General features: G+C 44.8%; 1 protein-coding gene across 3 annotated transcripts in view; it reads right to left on the minus strand.

Moving 5' to 3' along the window:
• The window catches only part of ENPP1 (ectonucleotide pyrophosphatase/phosphodiesterase 1), a 74,357-nt gene extending 59,952 nt beyond the window's left edge, over positions 1–14,405 (minus strand). Inside the window, exon 1 of one of the 3 annotated variants that reach the window (XM_039531928.1) lies at positions 14,063–14,392. In XM_039531928.1, coding sequence (XP_039387862.1) covers positions 14,063–14,242 — 180 coding nt within the window. In that variant the 5' untranslated portion in view covers positions 14,243–14,392. Of the gene's footprint in view, positions 1–14,062 lie in introns of all 3 variants that reach the window. The other 2 variants (XM_039531929.1, XM_039531930.1) reach the window with 2 other exon arrangements.
• Between the last annotated feature and the right edge of the window lie 6,052 nt (positions 14,406–20,457).

Here is a 20,457-nt window from a genome sequence, read left to right on the forward strand (position 1 = left end):
GAGTTTACCAAGGAGTGATAACTTTTCATATGATGGGGCATTTCTTTACATTTACCTGTGGGAGACTCTGACATACACAGCTTTCTAAATACTTAAACACAGACGTCAGAGACTGCCTTGGCAACCAGAGAGATGACAAACTGATTTAAGGGTTCAGGGTGTGGGAGTGGGCTGCAGGTTGAGGCAGGGAGTTGGGATCCATGGAGGGTGAGGGCTCCATCTGGGAGTGTGGGCTCTGGGGTGGGGCTGGCGATATGGGGCTTGGGGTGCAGGAGGGACCTGCAGGCTGGGGGGGTGGGGCAGAGGGTTTCAGGGTATGGGAGGGGGCTCTGGGCTGGGGCAGGGGCACAGGCTTACTTCCATCAGTTCCCAGTCAGCAGCGCAGCGGTGGGGGCTAATGCAGGCTGCCGGCCGGCCGGTCTGGCTCCTAGGAGGAGGCATGCAGGAAGTGCTGTGTGCTGCTCTTGCCCACAGGCACCACCCCCGCAGATCCCATTGGCAGTGATTCCCAGCCAATGGGAATGCAGAGCCAGTGCTCAGGGCGAGGGCAGCACGCAGAGCCCCGTGGCCCTCCCACCTAGAAGCCGGACTTGCTGGTCACTTCCAGGGTGCAGCACGGAGCCAGGACAGGTAGGGACTAGCAAGGCTGGCTCCAGACCCCAGCGCGCCAAGCAGGATCTTCAGGTTGGTAAACTTTTTTATTTCATACTTCTTTCTTAAGGACTGCCTGTCATCCTTCTCGTTATTCTTGAATCCTCATGTTTGAGCAAAAAATATAGTTGTTACTCTATGGTACTATCATTTTAGATGCAGTTGTGATAAAAAATAAATAGCTAAAATAGGTAGATCTTCCTTTTACAATTTCACCTTTAAAGTAGTACTGAGTGTCAGTGAATGCAATGAGTAATACTAAATGAGCAGTGTGGTAATAATAATTAAATAACTGCATTGACTTATTTTGTTTAGGAGAATCCATCCTCAACATACAGGATTCTGAAGACTCTTCACCTTCAAGATCACCATCATTTTCTATAGTTTCAGAGTTATCTGCCAATGATAGTGTTTCAGTCACATCATGTATGTCACATAGCCACAGTATATCACCTGTAGCAAAAAGAAAAAAAAACTCCATCATCCAGAAACAACCTTAGATAAGTTTGTGATAAGAACCAGCAGATAACAAAAAGAGGTAATTGATGAAAAAATTGCCCCGTTTGTTTATGCAACAAACTCTCCTTTCTGTATGATTGAGAACCCACGCTTCATTAACATGGTTCAGTTATTAAGACCAGGATACAGTCTACCCAATGGAGCAGACGTTGCAGGCAAATTGCTAGATAAAGTGTATGAAAGAGAAATTCAGCAGTGTGCAAAAGGTCTATTATTAACCTGAGTCTTGATGGGTGGAGCAATGTCCACAATGATCTTGTTGTATATGCTTGTGTGACAACAGAAGGGAATGTCTTCCTTACAGAAACAATTGATACATCAGGAAATGCACACACAGCAGAATATTTACAAGAAGTAGCAGTAAAAGCTATAACAAACTGTGGAAAAAAATATCAAATGTCTAGTACGCAGCTTAGTCACAGACAATGCTGCAAATGCATCCAAGATGAGAAGAAATTATTTAGAAGAGAGTCCCACGGTTGCAGTGCTTAGTTGATGCATCTCCTAACCAAAGACTTCAGTGTTCCAGAAATAAAGGCTAATGTTGCTTAAATTGCAAAATACTTCCGTAACAACCACTTTGCAGAAGCTGCTCTGAAAAAAATATGAGAAACCAAGCTAACTCTCCCACAAGACATGCGATAGAACCCAATAGTGGACTGTTTTGAGCACTATATCAAGAACTGGCCTAATCTGATGACAGTTTGTGAACAATATAATGAAAAAGTAGATGGCACTGTCACAGCCAAAGTTCTCAACATTGGGCTTAAGAGAAATGTTGAACACATGCTGAGTACCCTGAAGCCTATTTCTGTAGCCTTGAACAAAAGGCAGAGAAATAGCTGTTTTATTGCTGACGCTGTTGAAATTTGAAAGGAACTGAGTGAGATCTTTAAAAGAGTAATATGCAATGAGAGTTAAATTACAAGCATTAAAAAAAATGAATGGGACAAGCACCATCTCCAGCTCATTTTCTTGCAAATATTCACAATACTTGGTACCAAGGTCAAACCTTCAATGCTGAAGAAGAGGAGTTAGCTATGACATGGACGTCCAGCAATCATTCCTCCACAATGCCAACTATAATAAACTTCAGAGGTAAGGGTGAGCCATTCAAAAAAAATATATGTTTGCTGATGATTTTTAAAGAAAGTCACATCAGTGAACCGGTGGACGTCACTTAAGCAGTTGGATTGAGAGACTGTTGAAGTGATATCACTTAACAGCAGGAGCTTCTTCTGCCGGTGTAAAAAGAATTTTTCTTCCTTTGGACTAATTCATTCCAAATTGAGAAAATGTTTGGCACCTAAAAAACCAGGAAAGCTTGTTTTTCTTTTCCAGATTATGAACAAACAGGAAAATGAAGGTGAAGATGACTGGGTTAGCTGCAGAAGCCAATATTTTAAGTTTCTCATGTTGACCTGGCTGACAGTCGATTTAATTTTTGTTTTGTTTTTAAAAAAAATATTCCATTTAACCATTTTAGTTAAACACAACAAAAATAAAAACATTCAAGTTTTTTAAAATCAGGTTTAACTAAATTCAAAAATGCATATGCCTGTTTTGTTAAAATATTATGTTTGCTGTTGAAGAAAAAAATCCAGAATATATAACGTTGTTGTTTTAGTTAAATAAAACAATTTAAATGTCTGTCTGATGATGTTCTCCTCCTAATACAGCATAGCAAGAAAATCCTCCAAATATTAATGATTAACCTGTTGAATTGGAGATATTTATGAAGTCACTGGGAGGTGAACTATCTGCTTCAATTACCTTTGGTAAATGAAATAACCAAATAATCATTCATTTTCTAATATAGCTGTAAAACTAATCTGAAAAGTTTTCAAAATAAATCACTTTAAAAATGTATAGTGTGTACTTTCTAAAAATGAAACCTATATCTATCTCTGAATTGTGAAGAACATATATTAAGGTTATAACAACCAACATGAATGCACTTTTATGTAGAAATCCATGATTAAATCGAATTTTCTTGACTAGTGATTTAAATCATGATTTAAATCAAATCCACCCTGAATCTGTCCCAACTTGTTTTTAGCTCAGACACTCAGTTTCCTTCCCTAGACCTGAACAAGAGCTCTGTGTATCTCGAAAGCTTGAACTTTCCACAGACAGAAGCTGATCCAAGAAAGATATTACCTCACCTATTTTGCCTCTCTCAAAGAGTTTATACAGTTAGGCCAATGACTCAGATGGCAAAACAGTCTTCTCCACATTAGCCATGTTTTCCTAAAATTTCCCACCATTTCTAACACCAGTGCAGCTCCACTGGCAGTAAAAATTATAGGCGTTTTAATATGGACAAAACACAGGAGGTTTTATCACTGTCATCTAGACAAATGGTGTATGAGAACACACTTCCACATCTGGATTGTTCAACAACAGTTAACTGTGACTATTATTTCAAGTATTCGCTACACATAGTTAGCTTTTCATGCTGTGTGACCAGTCATCTAAAACTATTGCTTCTGCTTCCTAAATGGATGACACGAATCCACCAGCAGTTTCTAAGATTGCTACATGAATTTCCAGCATAAAATTATGTACAGTAACTCCTCACTTAATGTCGCCCTGGTTAACGTTGTTTTGTTGTTATGTTGCTGTTCAGTTAGAGAACACGCTCGTTTAAAGTTGTGCAATGCTCCTTTATAATGCTGTTTGGCAGCTGCCTGCTTTGTCCACTGCTTGCAGGAAGAGCAGCCCCTTGGAGCTAGCTGGTGGGGGCTTGGAACCAGGGTGCGCCAGCAGCCCCCCCATCAGCTCCCCTAAGTTCCCTGTGAGGCAGGCTATCAATTGCCAGCAGTTCAGGTGTCCCTCCCCCCACTGTCATTTGCTGCTCCTGCCCTCTGCCTTGGAGCTGCTCCTGGGAGCCTCCAGCTTGCTTTATGTGGGTGGGGGGAAGAAGGGTGCTAATGTCAGAGTGTCCCCCTCCCTCCCCAGCTCCTTTACCCGAACTCCACAGACCCGGGGGAGAGAGGAGGAGGGGCAGGACAGGGCTCAGGACGGTGGGAGTTTGCTTGCAGCAGCTGCTATCTCAACTTTATGATCTAATTAAAAAGGCAGTGTACTTAGAGTAGGGTCAGCATGCTGAAAGGGGAAATGTGTGTCTCTCTCTCACACAGGCTGTGTCTTTCTCTCTCTGCCATGCTGTCTTCCCTCCCTCCATTTGTGCTGTCTTGTAGAGTGTGAGACTACATTAACAACGTGTTAACCCTTGACAGATCAGCCAGTGCTAATTCATCATTTAGCAGTAAGGCATTCCCTGGGAAATATCCCAACCTCTGGCTCCACCACCTCAACCAAGCTTCACAATCATCATTGCTGTGTACAGTATTAAATTGTTTGTTTAAAACTTACATTGTATATAATGTGTGCGTATATGTATATATAAAATATAGTCTTTTGTCTGATGAAAAAAATTTCCCTGAAACCTAACCCCCCCATTTATGTTAATTCTTATGGGGAAATTTGATTTGCTTAACATCGTTTCACTTAAAGTAGCATTTTTCAGGAACGTAACTACAATGTTAAGCGAGGAGTTACTGTAAATATGTATTTGCATTAATATTTGTGACATTTTGTCTGGCAGCTCATCTGAATATTCACAGAGAGATTGGAAATGCCATTGAATTTTGCATTCTTTATTTGAACTAACGTTCACAAAAGTTACTTTGTAAGGTTTACCCAACCTATTTGTAACCATAATACTACTACTTATATAGTGCTTTATATGTTCAAAATGTTAAACACACTAACTTGGAACTGGCCTGATATCCTAATTCATGATATCTAGCTAGGAAAGCCTCTGTAAAAATATGGAGAGAAGTCCTAGCCCCATTGAAGTTAATGCTAGTACTCCCATTTAATTCACCCATATTGTTTATTTGGAGCACGTACTGATGGCTAGTGAAAAGTCAACAGTAAAGTTCTGAAAAACCTGGACAAATTTTGAGCCTGCTCCCTCAACTATATTGTCATTCTCTGTAATTTTTACCTAAGTCAGCAGATATCCAGCTTCCATGGCAAAACAAACTGGAACAATTCACCCCTTTTGTGTTTCCACTGATGTCGGTAGTGTTACTCCAAGGAAGAATTTGATTCAGCAATAAATCAGAAGTAAGCCTTGCATGAACTAGATTTTTATCTATTTCAGACCTCATATATATTAGAAAAGTTGCAGCAATGTATCTAATTATAACCCCTAATGCAGGTATAGAAAACCAAAATATTTATAAGGACCCCATTACTCTGGTATCTGAGAGCCTCACAACACCCCTTTGAGATAGAAAATGTGTATTGCCCTCATTTTACAGATAAGGAACTGAGACACAGTGGATGTCTATATTGAGACAAAAAAACAACAGCAGGACCAAGTCTCAGAGCCCAGGCCAGCTGGTCAGCTAACGCCGGCTCACAAGGCTCCAGCTGCAGGGTCAAAAATAGCAGCGTAAACGTTCAGGCTTGTGCTGGAGCCTGGCCTCTGAGACTCTCCCACCTCACAGGGTGTCAGAGCCCGGGCTCCAGCCCAAGCCTGAATGTCTACGCTGCAATTTTAAAGCCCTATGAGCCTGGGTCAGCCATCGCTGTGCCAGCCATCGCTGTGCCATGAATCTTTTATTGCAGTGTAGACATACCCAGAGAGACTAAGTGACTAATTTTCCCAGTCATACATGAGCAGGAAACTGAACCCAGACTAATACTCTATCCAATGAACCAGTCAACTTTCTGAATACAAAGCCTCAGCTCCAAGCAGAATTCCTTCAAATAATGTTTCAATTTTGCATCAGTACTTGCCCTCTACCATCAGATATGTGGGATAGCTATTTCATTTGAGCAAGTAAAAACTGAAAAATAAATATAGAGCTAAAAAAGGGTCATAACTTAGAGGAACAATTAGCTTTCCTAGATTTTCCCTGCTCTGAAGGAGAAAGATTACTTTCTCCTTCTTAACTTCTTGTGTCTCTAATACCCAACTCCAATACCCACTACACACAAACAACTTCTTATCCAAAACTATAGAAATTGTACACCACACACATGATTTCTATAAACTTAATGAGGAGCTAAAACAAATTCTATAGGCTGTATTATATTCAAAGCCACCTTTGGAAAATGAGATTACCAGAAAAACAAAATAAAAAACGTGACTGTTCTTAAAACTCCTAAAAGTTAAGATTTTCTCATTTTAATTAAATAGAGTGGTTAACAGGGTATGTAGACATGTTGGGGGATATAATTAAAAAAGGAATCGGCGGACCCATTCAATTTGAAACTAGTACTTTTTATTTATTTTTTTACAATAAAAAATGAACACCTTTAAAACTCAACTTAAAATTATTGTCAAAGCAGGAAAGTTGTAATGTTGCAAAAACAAAGGCAAAAAAAATTACATAATGTCCTTGTTCCCACATATTGCTATTCACCTTCCTTGCAAAATAAAAGAATACTTCAGGAAGACCAGCAATATTTTTAAACTGAGACCCCCCAATAAGAGCACATAGAATTTCAAAATTCAGCATATCATGGAGGTTCAATGGGTAGTCTGAAATAGCGATTTTAAACTCCATTTGGTATCCCAGCATTAGTTACTCTGACCTTATTTTGCCTACTGTTTACTTTTCAGGGGCATCCTTTAGAAATTTTGTGGATATCAACCACATTACTATTATTATTATATATTGTATTGAAGTAGCCCCTGAAAGCCGCACCGGAAAGCAAGGGCACTGTACAAACCCATAGTATGAGTGTCCTTGCCCCAAAGAATTTACAGTCAAAAAAAAGACAAGACAGACAAAGGAGAGGAGTGGAAACAGATTCTCAGAGGAGAAGTGACTTGCCCAAGATTCATAGACTCACTCATAGACTTTAAAGTCAGAAGGGATCATTGTGATCATCTAGTCCAACCTCCTGTACACTGCAGGCCACAGAACTTCACCCACTCCTGTAATAGACCCTTAACCTCTGGCTGAGTTACTGAAGTCTTCAAATCATGGTTTAAACATGTCAAGTTAGAATTCACTATTTACAGTAGTTTAAATCTGCAAGTGACCCGTGACTCTTGCTGTAGAGGAAGGCAAAAAACCCCCAGGCTCTCAGCCAATCTGACTTGCGGGGGGAAATTCCTTCTCGACCCCAAATATGGCGATCAGTTAGACTCTGAGCATGTGAGCAAGACCCATCAGGCAGATATCTAGGAAAGAATTCTCTGTAGTAACTCAGAGCTCTCCCCATCTAGTGTCCCATCTCCAGCAGTTAGGGATTTTGGCTCCAGGCAGTCACTGATTGGCCACATGCCATCGTAGGCAGTCCCATCATACCATTACCTCCATAAACTTAGCACGCTCAGTCTTAAAGCCAGTTAGGTTTTTTGCCCCACTGCTCCCCTTGGAAGGCTGTTCCAGAACTTCACTCCTCTGATGGCTAGAAACCTCCATCTAATTTCGAGCCTAAACTTGATGGCCAGTTGTTATCCATTTGTTCTTGTGTCCATATTGGGGTTTAACTTCAATAATTCCTCTCCCTCCCCGGTATTTATCCCTCTGATGTATTTATAAAGAGCAACTGTATCTCCCCCCAGCCTTCTTTTGGTTAGGCTGAACAAGCCAAGCTCTTTGAGTCTCCTCCCTCCCATAAGGTAGGTTTTCCATTCCTTGGACCACACAGGAGGTCAGTGGCAGAGCCAAGAATAGAATCCAGGTCTCCTGAGTCCCAGCCCTGTCCCTTAAACATTATATCACACTGCCTCTGGGTTGCTTTTGTTGAATCTTCTAATCAGAGCTACTGGAGCAGAACTGACAATTGTACCACAAGGGCATAATTCAAAGCCCACTGAAATCAATGGCAGTAGCTAGAGAGAGAGGAGAATTCCCAATGATTTCAGTGGTCTTTTGACTCAAACCCAGTGTGACTCCTCACAATTGTGTTTTTTCTTACTTCTAAATTATTAAGTACCAAGACGCATTGTGGGGGTCAGTTTTAGGTGCAGGTCTGGAAAAATCCACAGTTTGGACTTTGGTTTCTGTGTGATCATCCTCCTTGGAGAGGCTTCCCCCACAGAATTAGAAGAGAACTCAGTCCAAAGATCTACTCAATCTCAGATGCTCTGTGAGAGGCCAAGGACATTTCTTTGGGGCCCCTATGCCTCTGCGCTGCTTCCTGGCTCACCCAGTCACAGTAACCTCTCACGTACACCTCCATTGGTTGTGAGGTGCACAATTGCACAGTGCATCCCCAATTGCAGTGGAGGGAAGAAAATAATCAACCTGACAGCATAATCTTAACACTAGGTTACATATGTTTTTTCATGGATTTCAAGGGGAAGACCTAGCAATCCCCAACTCCTTCCCTTCCCCACAGGGCTCTCATGGAAGGTCTTCTGTGTGATATTTATTTAATTTGATTTAAATAATAATTAAAAAGATGCCTATACAAGATTCTAAGCAACCTACACATTTAGTATTCCAACAAAACCCCAACAGCAACCCCACTCCTCCTTTCCACCCTTCATCGTCCCGGGAAGCACACCCTTGGCCCTCTCCAAATTCCCCAGCAAACAGGTGTGTTTTGCAGCATGCCCAGAAGGTCACCAGATCTGAGCTACTTTGGACCATGGCGGGAGGAGGCAAGTTCCTGAATGCCAGATCCTTCACAGAGAGCATGCTGCCACATACTCTGTTTTAATGAGAGAGATCCAACTTGATCTATGCTGATCTGAGCTGTGTCACTACGGTATGGGAAGAGAGGTAATCCTTTAGGCTGGCCAGTTTTAGGCCACTGAGACCTTTATAGGTCATAACCAACTCCCTAAACCCAGAGACCAACAGGCAGCTAGTAAAGGTCTCGGAGAGTTGATGTCATGTGCTCCCAGCAAGACGCCCTTAGTAAGCAAGCCACCACAGTCTGTACTAACTTCAATCGCCAAATGTTTTTAAGATGCAGCCCCATGTAGAGCACATTGCAATAGTTTAATTTTGAGGTAACAATGGCAAGGTCTGCATCCTAAAAGAAAGGCTGCAGCCACCTACCCAGACTGACTGGATTACTGCTGCAGTATGATCATCGAATAGTAGCTAGTGGTCTAGAGTCCACTAAGTTTCCAGCCCTGCTCATTAATGGTAGATGAGCTCCCTCAAAGAGGCTATTATTTCTGCCATCTCTTCAATGTGTTTCTGTCAAAGCACCATTATCACTTAATTCTTGTCAGGATTGAGCCTCAGCCAGATCACGCTCATCCATGCACCGATCTCTGGTAGACACTGATTGAGGCACATCATCTGAGTTGGTGGAGACTGAGACATACAGTTGGGTGTCATCAGCAAACTGAAGACACAAACCTCATGTCTTCTTATTAACCTTATTAATGGCCCATATACATGTTGTACAGGACTCAGGAGGAAGGCAACAGAATGGCTCCCTGTGGCACACCACACTTGAGAGCTTTTTGGGAAGAGGAACAATTGCCCACAAGTACCCACGGAGATCTCTCTGAAAGAAAACAATGAAGCCTCTGAAGAGCAGCCCGATCAGGGTGTGCAGGCAAGTCAACAACAACTCATAATCAATGGTATCAAAGGCAGGTGACAGATCAATACAAAGCATGGAGACTTGATTTTCACCAATGGGTGGGAAGGGGAACAACGCCACAGAAGTGTGTCTCTCCCCATTTTTCCCCCTTCACCCTGATCCGAGTCCATTAGTGGAGAGAATGATCTGGCCACTAGTCAACAACTTTTTCATTATTTGGGCCAGATCTTCAACTAGAGAAAACTGGCATACATCCATAGAAGTCAATAGAATACATCAATTCACACCAGCCAAGGATCTGGCCCTCTATTTATGCTAAAGACCATTTCTGACTCAGGTTCATATGGATGGTCCATGTGAGATATTTTTCATCCAAAGCACAGAACTCCCCACATTTATATTCAATGAACCAAATACAGTCCTAGTGCACAGAGGTGTAAATCCACAACACTTTTTGTTCTGTCCATAAACCTTCATCAGCCACTGTATGTTCCCGTATGGAGCACCTTGGCTAAGTACTGCTCTGCAGCTTATAAGAGCTTGTAAAACCACCACCCCAGCCTCACAGGTACAGTCCCCGTAGCCTGTTCCCCTCCACACAGAAGCTATGCAGTTCTTCTGTAATTTGGGCCTTGCACCCTTGTGACTGGGGCAAGCCACATGATGCCCTATGTATGCACAACTCCCATTGACATCTGTGGGAGTAACCTGTAGCTAGAGAGAGGAGAATGTAAATGAGCCCTGTTGCTTTCTGAAGAAGCAAAAACCTTAATGCAAGTGCTCTCTGATCATCAGTCCTGAATCAAATGCATTATTCAGTATTTATAAAAATCCTAGCACAGCTGGGTATGAAATCATTGCACATATTGTTACATCTACAACTAGAAATATTCTCCCTAAAAGCACTGAAGAGACACAATCTCTCCATTATAGCCATGTTTAAGGGAGAGACTTTCATTTCTAACACCATTTTCAGGACCCTTTGCCTACAAATACTCATGCTTTTTCTCAGTCTAACATCACCCCCAGTTTTTTAGAAAATTTTGTAAATTCTGTGTGACCATTCTGAGTTATTGGAGTGTCAGCAACAGCAGAAAATGTGAAGGGCAAGTCATATTTTTAAAGAGATTAAAAAAATTGTTGTGCTTGGATTACTAAAAAATGCTTCATTTAAAATTTCAGACTCTCTATGTATGTAATCCTCAGTGAGGGATGAATACTGTGACAAGTCTGAGGGAAAACACTGGTTGAGCAAATAGGGCTCTGATTTAGCAGAGCACTGAAGCACACATTACCTTCAAGCATGTTTAGGTCCATCTTTGTTCAGCAAAGCTCGTAAGCACAGAACTGGATGGGAAAGTTTTCCCGTTCCATGAAAAATTTTGAGATATAAAATAATGTTCAATTCGGCATTAGGACAGAACAGAAATGTCATGAAATGTTTCTATGACAAAAACAAAAATAGATAATGCAATAGCCAGTATCACACAAGTTAGACACCTGATTGAGAGCAGGGTCTTCATCTGGGACCACTTAATGATCTTTCCAAATGTTGTTTGTACCATTAGCTAACTATTGTAAAGCGCTTTGGATAAAAGCACTATATAAAAAAACGCTTAATAATAATCTACATTATTTTGTACTACAAATAAAAGCACACAACTCATATTTTATTATCAGTAGTCTTACCTTTCTAATTCGATGGATGTACCCTCTCTCCCCTGCCACAGCAGCCCCTGAGCTGAGGCTGGGAAGGAAGGCTGTCTGTTCCTGGCAGCTGCAGTCCTGGAGCTAGGAAAAGTCGCCTCTTTCTCTGGCCGCCGCAGCCCTGCATGTCCCAAATTCCCCCCACCCCTTCTTCTCACCCCACTGCCCCCTCCCACTTACCCCCAGGCCACCACCTCACCTTACATGTGTATCTTCTCCAAGGTCCAGGCTCCTAATTAGTGGAGCCATGACTGTGCAGCTCTACTAATCTATGTGGGTGGCCCTTCATTCTCTTGTGTGCGGCCACCCAGGCATGCAACTTAAATGGAACTATCCGTGGACCATGTGAATGGAGCTCACAGACCACTGGTGGTCCACGGACCACAGTTTGAGAACCTCTGTTCTAGGTGAATGCCATAACCACTGGAGAACACAGTCAGTGACTTGTTCTCTGGACCAATTAATATTTAATTATTAATGCAAAGTGGAATAGATTGAACAGGAGTCAGGACAGAGTGAGAGGACACCCACTCACCCCAACATATGCGACCGGCTGATGGTTAGGATATGCACATGGGATGTGGGAGAGCTAGGTTCAAGTCCCTGCTTTGAATCAGGTGCCTTGAAAAAGTGAGCCAAGTTTTCACCATCAGCCCTTTCCAGAAAGCACCAAGCAATTTTGGGGCTGTGCTGACCTTCTATAGTTAACCCCAGAGCATGGCTGTAACCACCTTCCAATGCCACACCTCCATCACACACACACACACGCGGCTTTTCACCAGTGGGGTTGCCAGTAAGTTCTACAGCAGAAAAATCTGCCCAAAACTCTGGGGTGAATTTAGCATATAATATAATTACACTACCTATGACAAGACTTAAAAAGACACAAGTGATTATGCACAGTTCACACATCAGACAGGTATGCATATGATCAATGTACAGCTAAAAACTAAAGATTTTTAAAGGCAATTGCGAGGTGGTGCACAGTTCATTTTAAAGTTCCAGCAGTGTTTGTATTTTAGCACTAATTATCAAACAGGTTGCAAGTTATATATATATATATATTTGAAAAGGAACCTCAAAGCTGTAGGCCTTAGCATACTGTACTTAAAAATTACTGCTTATGCACACACAAGGATGCCAAAGCTCTTTATATACATTAATCATTTTAGCCTCATAACATCCCTTTGAGGTATGAACGTTATTATTATCTTCATTATACAGATGGCAAAAATGAGAACAGTGGAGATGCAGCTGTAATAGGAAACTGACCCATTACTAACAACCACTGTCAGCAATGGGTCTCCCTGAAACAGGACTGGAAATAGTTTCAAGGGACACCATAAACTTCTAATTGACATAACTTCAAAAATTAATGTAAAGTAGTTTCTGGTACTGCTCCTGTCCTTCTGGTCCACTACAAATTTTTCAGTCACCGTTTTGTCTATTTTCCTCTCCCAGGTTGCATTGCCAAACACCCACAACAGGGAAAAACCAACCAACTAATTTCAAAGAGAGGAAGCAGTGAAAATGAGTGCTATTAAATGCAACAAGGAAAATAGATGAATGGGGGGATTTCCCCCCCCCCATCTCTTTCAGATAGGATATTACTTATGAATATAAAAGATAAAATAATTTCTGACAGAACTGTGTAACACTCTCTCTGAACTGCTAATCGAGGCAGGATGAAACTGTTTTCAGCACTACCATTCGAGTGTTCTTGAAGAGTTGGTAGTGCTGAAACCTGTTCTGTGCCTCCCTAACAGTTAAACCGTTTACAGAACAGGCTGACTCACCACAGACAACCATTGTCAACAATGGGTCAATTTCCCAGTTGGACCTGGAGAGCTCTGACTAGCTGGCCTAAAGCCAGGCAATGCGCAGAGTACCGATTTAGACCCCCAGTTCATGGCTCAGCCTCCTGTTCTCTGACTCCAAGGATCTCAGCTTGTGACAGAAGGTTTTTTTAAATGCCCTCTTGAGGCACATGGCAAAGCCCTTCGCACAAGATGCTTTTAACTCCAGAGTTAAATGAATGCAAGATAAAGTGAGGCACTTGCATCTCTGCCTGGGTGCATCTAACTTACCCACACTGGCTACATCAGCCAGGCACATTAAAGCACCACCTCGACATGTTTTATTTAATGTTATGGTTTAATTGCTAGTTCCCCATATGCCCTCTTGAGGGAAAAAAAATAGTGCTGAATCAAAAAGACCAGGAGTACTTGTGGCACCTTAGAGACTAACACATTTATCTGAGCATAAGCTTTTGTGGGCTACAGCCCACTTCATTGGACGCTTATGCTCAAATAAATGTGTTAGTCTCCAAGGTGCCACAAGTACTCCTGGTCTTTTGGGGGATACAGACCAACACGGCTGCTACTCTGAAACCTGCTGAATCAAAGACAGAGGAGCGGAGGCTGCTCAGCACCAGGCTTTTTTTATTCCGCCGCAGAATTTCAGCACTCACTGGGGGGTGGGGACCTTTGTAACCAATAAACGGGGCTGCCCTGCTCCTGATGGCCAGTGTAGCAGGGAGCACCAGGAAGCTGCAGCAGGAGAGCAGGGGAGTAAGGTCCTACCTGTGGCTATTCACGGCCTCTGGAGGCACCTGTCCCTGAGCCCCTCGCTCGCCTCTTACCAGGGAGAGCACTGTATAGGTGTTGGGGTTCTTGCTTTTGCCTCTAGGCGCTGCTTTCTCCGGCTCCTGGGCGAGCTCCATGGCTGGCAGCATGGGCACAGCCGCCGCCTGCTGCTCCGCCCCGTGGCTGAGGCTGCGCTTCCCGGGCAGGCTCCCCGCGGCGTTCCCGTCTCCCTCCATGGTCCCCGCAGCTCTGGCCAGCGGCGCTGTCTCCGGCCGCCGCTATTAATAGGGTGACAGAGCAGCCCCGGGCCGGCCCCGCCTCCCCGCTGGCCAGGAGCACGCCCGGCGGCTTCCCCCGCTCTCCCTCTCCCGCCTGGGCGGCTTCCTGGCCCGCCGCTGTCTTGCATTGGGGGCGTTGGGATTAGGCGGCGTTTCCCTCCGCGCTTCTTCACGCTGCCCCCTTCTCTGCTCGCCTCTCTCCCAGGGGCAGGCGGCGCCCCACTCCGGGCCCCTCCGCCCCCCACCCCCTGTCCCACATGGCTGGGCGCGTCGCGCCTGCGGGAATGAGAGAACGGGGCTCCAAATAGACGCGGGGGGGGGTGGGGGGTACCAGGGCGAGCCACGCTGCTTTCCTTTGCGGCTGGAAAAGCTTTTCCCTCTTTGTGCCCAGGCTTCCCCCGCAGCCCCTGCCCCCCAGCTCTGGACACAATGAAGCAGAGACGGGGGAGCGCTTCAGTCAAGCTGAAGACGATGGGAACTGCTCCTCCTGCCTTTCCTGGTAAAGGGCCGCCTGTTACGGTGTTAACTCTTTACTCCTTGGTTTCAGTCCCAGCAGGAGGAGAGGAAGGTTTTCAGGGCCAGTCTTGTCTCGTTGGCTGTGTTTGCAGCTGGCCTTGCTTTGCTCTCAGGTGCAGCACCACGCTCCCCGGGGAGCTCCTCTATTGGAATATTTTCTGCTAACAGTTCGCTACAGTGCCAGTAAAGGGAGCGTAATAGCTCGAGCTACTGCTTTAGTGCAGAGGTTTTCAAGCTGCAGCGTGTACACCCCTAGGGGAGTAACATTGGGGGGTGGGGGGAGCAGCAAAGCCCAGCAGCTCAAGCCAGCCCCGCATGGCAGGGCCTGTGCTAGCCCCTGGGGGGGGGGGGGGCAGGGAGGGAGTGATACTTCCACCCCGACTCATCTCAGTAGGCAACCTAGAACTAGGGGTGCAGCAGCATAGCACCCCCAGCTTGAAGTGGTTCCTATCATGTACAGGGTTTACTGTTTTGTTCAATGGCTTTCAGCATCCCCACTATACAAACTGTTCCAATGCCACTGGGTCAGTGTCAACATCTGCCATGGCCATGCTAATTTCCGCTCCCCGCCATCTCCATGCCCAGTACTGGGTGTGCCCCCAGCGATCTTCATGTGCCTCTTCCTCCACCCTGAGAGCTCAAGGGAGGAGGGACAGGTATTCAACATAGAAGCAGCGCACTACAAACGTCAGGTGTGCCATTTGTGAGTATCTGTGTATATGATACTTACAACTGTAAGTAATTAAATTGTGTTAAAGTCTCTGTTAGGTTTATGAGTGGGCTATCAAGCATACTTAGTATGTGTCTATATTTATTGGGGGGCACGTACATAACCAAAAATTGTAACTCAAAGAGGGGAGGAGGGCTCAGCTGAAGAAGTTTGCAAACTGCTACTTTAGTGCATGTGTTTTCCACTGTCTGTTGATTAATTTCTTTTCCATTTCTTGGCAATGCTGGGTGGGTTTTCTAATTAAGTGTTTAAAACCTGGAAGATATTCAACAATAGCATAGGGCAGCTTTACCATAAATCAGGCAGCCCTTGACTTTAGTATTTAATTGCAATTTTGTTGTTTGGCTAGACAGACACATTCACTCTACCTAAAATGGTTAATGCATACTAAGGTTACTCAAGGGCATTTCATAAATGTGATTTATAAAAGCATGGCAATCACCAGTTAGGATTTAGGATCCAACCCATCACAATCCACTCACTATCAAGTAAACACCATGACATCCAGATGTGCTCACATATGCTCTACATTTGCTCAAACTCCTTTTAAAGCCCAGTAATGTTACACACATCCAACTCTCCATAGTCACACTGTACTGAATGATCTTAATTCTGACCTCAGCAAGACTAAGATAACAAATGACACTTTCACTGTACTACCTAAAATTCCTATTCTCACCCTCTCCATTCCCAGCACCATCTCTGCCTGTATCCCTTCCCCCTCCATTTTTCCACATTCTACACAGTTCCCAATCCCACTTATAGAAAGATTCAAGGTCCTAGACTAATGATTCTACTATGAATCAATAGAAAGGAGGTCTCTCACTTGTAATAAAGGAGATATACCAATCTCCTAGAACTGGAAGGGACCTTGAAAGGTTATTGAGTCCAGCCCCCTGCCTTCACTAGCAGGACCAATTTTTGCCTCAGATCCCTAAGTGGCCCCCTCAAGGATTGAACTCACAACGCTGGGTTTAGCAGGCCAATGCTCAAACCACTGAGCTATTCCTCCCCCTGATTTATGGTAAAGCTGCCCTATGCTATTGTTGAATATCTATGGAAGGTTCTATAGAGAGAAGTTGTTTTGCCTGTTCCATGTCCTTGCTGTGTTCCACTGTCCACTATGCAGCTTTATTGTACAGCAAAGTTTTTTTTTGGAAGATATGCTGAATTAGTTTAGCAAGGTCTTACCCCTTTCCAGGCCCGCCTTACTCACCATAGGCTCAGTCCTGTGCCTATTTCAGTGAATAGGAGGTTTGCCATTGACTCCACTGAAAGTAGAATCACTATTTGTGTGCAGAGCCAGTCACTTGCCTGCATGTCCAAGGGAAGTGAATGAGAGCAGTCTGGTTCTTTTTTGGTTTAGGTGGCCCCCCATCCTTCCCCAAAAGGAATCATGTTCCTAATAAAACCCTCCTCCCCACACTATCATTTCATCCATGCATTGAGACCCTGCTGTTCTGCCTGTCTAACTTACCCTGCACATGAAACTGGAAGCATTTCAGACAATGCTACCATGGAGGTCCTGAACTTTAATCTCTTATGTAGCAGCCTCAATTTGGCCTCCAGGACCTCTCTCCTACATTTCCTTATGTCATTGATACCTACATGGCTCCTCCTCAGCACTGTTCATAAGTCTGACTAGATGTCACAAAAGATCCACAACATTTGCACCAAGGAGGCAATTCACCATGCGATTTTCCTGGTCATCACAAACCCAACTATCTATACTTCTAAAAATCAAATCCTCCATTACCATTACCTGTCTCTTCCTAAAAATGGGTCCCCTCCTCCAGAGGGGTATCCTCAGTATGAGAGGATACTATGACATCATATGGAAGGAAAGTCCCAACTATGGGATCATTTCCCTCTACTCTCATTTAATGTTCTCTTTCCTTGAGATTTTCATTCTCCTCAACAGCACAGAGGCTGTCAGACACTGTCCCGGAAGGTCTCCTCAGTATCTCTCTCTGTCTCCCTTAGCTCCACCAATTCAGTCACTCTGGAGCCTGTATTCAGTCTCCGAGGGCCATGCACTGCTTGCACCAAATGCACAGATAAGCCACCTGCCCATCAGGCAGGTAATCGTACATGCTGCATTCAGTGCAATAAACTGGATAGCCCACACACTGCTGCTGGACTTCTGCTGGCATTATTTTTGCTCTTGCTGCTGTTTTTTGTTTTGGAGCGGGTATTTATTGGCTTAAGTTTAGGGACTGTTAGAGAGGGAGCATGAAAGCTAGATATACCGGTACCTAAGCTCCCTCACATAACTCCCCTGTTTGTTGATCCTGTTTGTTAGCTTCTCTGGATGTTTAGGAGCTGGCATTTTAAACCCCTGTTCCCCTGAGTAGCTCTGTTCCCTTGTTCAGGGATCCTAAAGGGATTGGGGATCAAAGGATGGTAAGCTAGAGCCTCACAAAGAAGTTCTCAACCTCACTTAGCAGGCTGCTAAGCTCAGCACACAGCCACCCCAAACAGACTACATTATAAATGTCAATCAAGCAGGCACATGGCAAGTGGAAAGCACACAACAAACTCACCTCCAGGGTCACATAGTTGCTCCTCCTCCACCTGGAGATCTCCCTTGCAAAACTCCACTGTTTGCTGTTCCTGTTCGCTAGCTCCTCAAGTTAATAAATTGCACTGGGACTATTAATCTACATGTTTGAAAACAAAATAGAACCCCAAACACTACTCACTTTTTCCAATAATAGCTTGTAGGAGAAAATACATTGAGAACTTTATGATGTTGTATACATGGAAATAATCGTGCACAGCTGTAGTTCTGTACAAGTAAATAATAATCATTAATACTAAGGATTAATTATGACCTGCTCCAAGAAGAAAGAAGGAAACATAGTGATGGGAAATTTGTGCCTATCCAACTTGAACCTCCACCATGCCACAACCAACTTTTGGCATGGTACAGCCTGAGCTGCATCCCACAGAGTCTTTACATTTTCACTTCACTGCCATGCAGGGAAGAAAATGTTTTCTAAAATATTGTTACCCATAGGCCAAAGGTCACATAGCATTTCCACTGTATCCTCTGAGAGCAAGCATATCTTGAGAGAGAGAGAGAGAGAGAGAGATTGGAGTCCAAAGGAAAGCAGTAGGGAATAGGAAAAAAAAATGTTGACCATAATCCATCATGGAACAATCTTTGAGACTCTATCTATAGGCACTTATATGGCCCCCAGGAACATAAGGATTTTCATACTGGTCTTCCTGCATAAATATAAATACACTTCAGATAAAGTTAATTCAGTTGTTAGGATGACAGTTGTGACATTACCCAGGGTACAATTTGGACTGTTTAATAGCCATGTCCCCTCAACTCTCCAACATGGGATGCCTCTTTCACTGCTTTGCTGTGAGAACAACCACTCCTGGTCTGTTCACAAACAGCCCACACTGGCTTGCTACACGCCGTCTAGTCCCCCGGCGATCCTGGGCGACAAACACAGAAGTCCCAAGGCGCGGGCACGCCCGGTCCTGGGCAACAAGGTAGAGTCTAAGGAGCTCAGGCCCCTTCGGCAGGGCCAAGCAACCACGGAGTCAAAGGGGCCCAGGCCCTCTGCTTCAGGGCTGAGCCACAATACAGAGTCAAAGGGGGGCTCAAGCCCTCTGCTTCAGGGCTGAGCCACAATACAGTCTGAAGGGGCCCAGCCCTAGGTTTGGGCGGGGCACCACACCCAGAGTCACAAAGCTCAGACCCTTTTGGCTCAGGGCTGAGCAAAGAATCCTGTACCTAAGCTCGGGCTCTTACGCCTGAACGTTGGGTGAGGGGGAGTCTGCCACCCGCGAGTGGGGTGGCAGGGGGGGGACGCAGGCCCACCCACTCCACTGCGTCCCAGCCCAGGGCCCTAGCAGCGGCTATCACTGCTGACGATCAGTGGGGATCCTGACCGCAACACACTGACATAGGTTCGGGTGTGTCTGCAGCCTGACTGGGGTCGGCTTCCCCCGGGCTACTTCCGGTCTCTCCCTCAGGGCCTACCTGGTCCGTGGCATCGGTCCCTGGCCAGTCCACCAGCATGGGCTCCTCTCAGCCAGGACTTGGTGGCAGGTCCGGCAGTTCCTCAGGGAAGTCTGGCCAGGCATGCTCGGGCGGCTCCTCCGGGTAGCAGCAGGGCCGGGAAGGCTCCAGCAGCTCCTCCGGATAGAAGGCACAGGGAAGCTCCGGGGGCTCCCCCGGGTAGTGGGTGCGGGGAACCTCCGGGGGTTCTTCCGGGTAGCGGGCGCAGGGAAGCTCCAGGGGTTCCTCCAGGTAACGGGCGCGGGGAAGCTCCGGCCAGTCTGGGCGGCTGCCCTGGATCCTGGAGGTTTCCAAGTCTCGAGCTCCCTGCGGCACATCTGCTCCCTGCGGCGGCTGGCGCCTTACTGAGCTCTGCCGGCCGGCCGGCCTTTATACTTCCAGGTCGCCGGCTGACCTTTGGAAGGGCGGGCTCAATGCTCCTTGGCCCCGCCCCCTCAGGCTTCTGGCTAGGCGCTCCCTCTGCTGGGCAGGAGGGGAGCCAAACCGACTCGCTACAAGCCCCCAGCATGTAATTCTCTCTGTGTTGTATGAGTGCTATAGCCAGTCACTCAAGAATTATAGGGCAACACCAGCAAACTTGCAGTCCGAGACTTTCCCCCTGAAATGTGCATCTTGTACTATGCAGCTCTTTTCTTCTGGACAATACAAGCTCATAGAAAGTCTGTCATTTCAGTAATAGAAAATAGTATGCACAAACCCTGTTACATCAAATGGAGGTTTCTAAACACTTAATCCAAACGCACTAATTTAGATAAAACAAGTTTATCAACTATAGACAGAAAGATTATGTGATTACAAGTAATGAGGCATAAGAGTCAGAATTGGTTACAAATTTAAAAAAGGTAAAGCACAATTAACATCTAATTTAGCAAACTAATTTAATTT

Source organism: Mauremys reevesii, linkage group 3 (genome assembly GCF_016161935.1).
Source record: "Mauremys reevesii isolate NIE-2019 linkage group 3, ASM1616193v1, whole genome shotgun sequence".
NCBI classification, from domain to species: domain Eukaryota; kingdom Metazoa; phylum Chordata; order Testudines; family Geoemydidae; genus Mauremys; species Mauremys reevesii.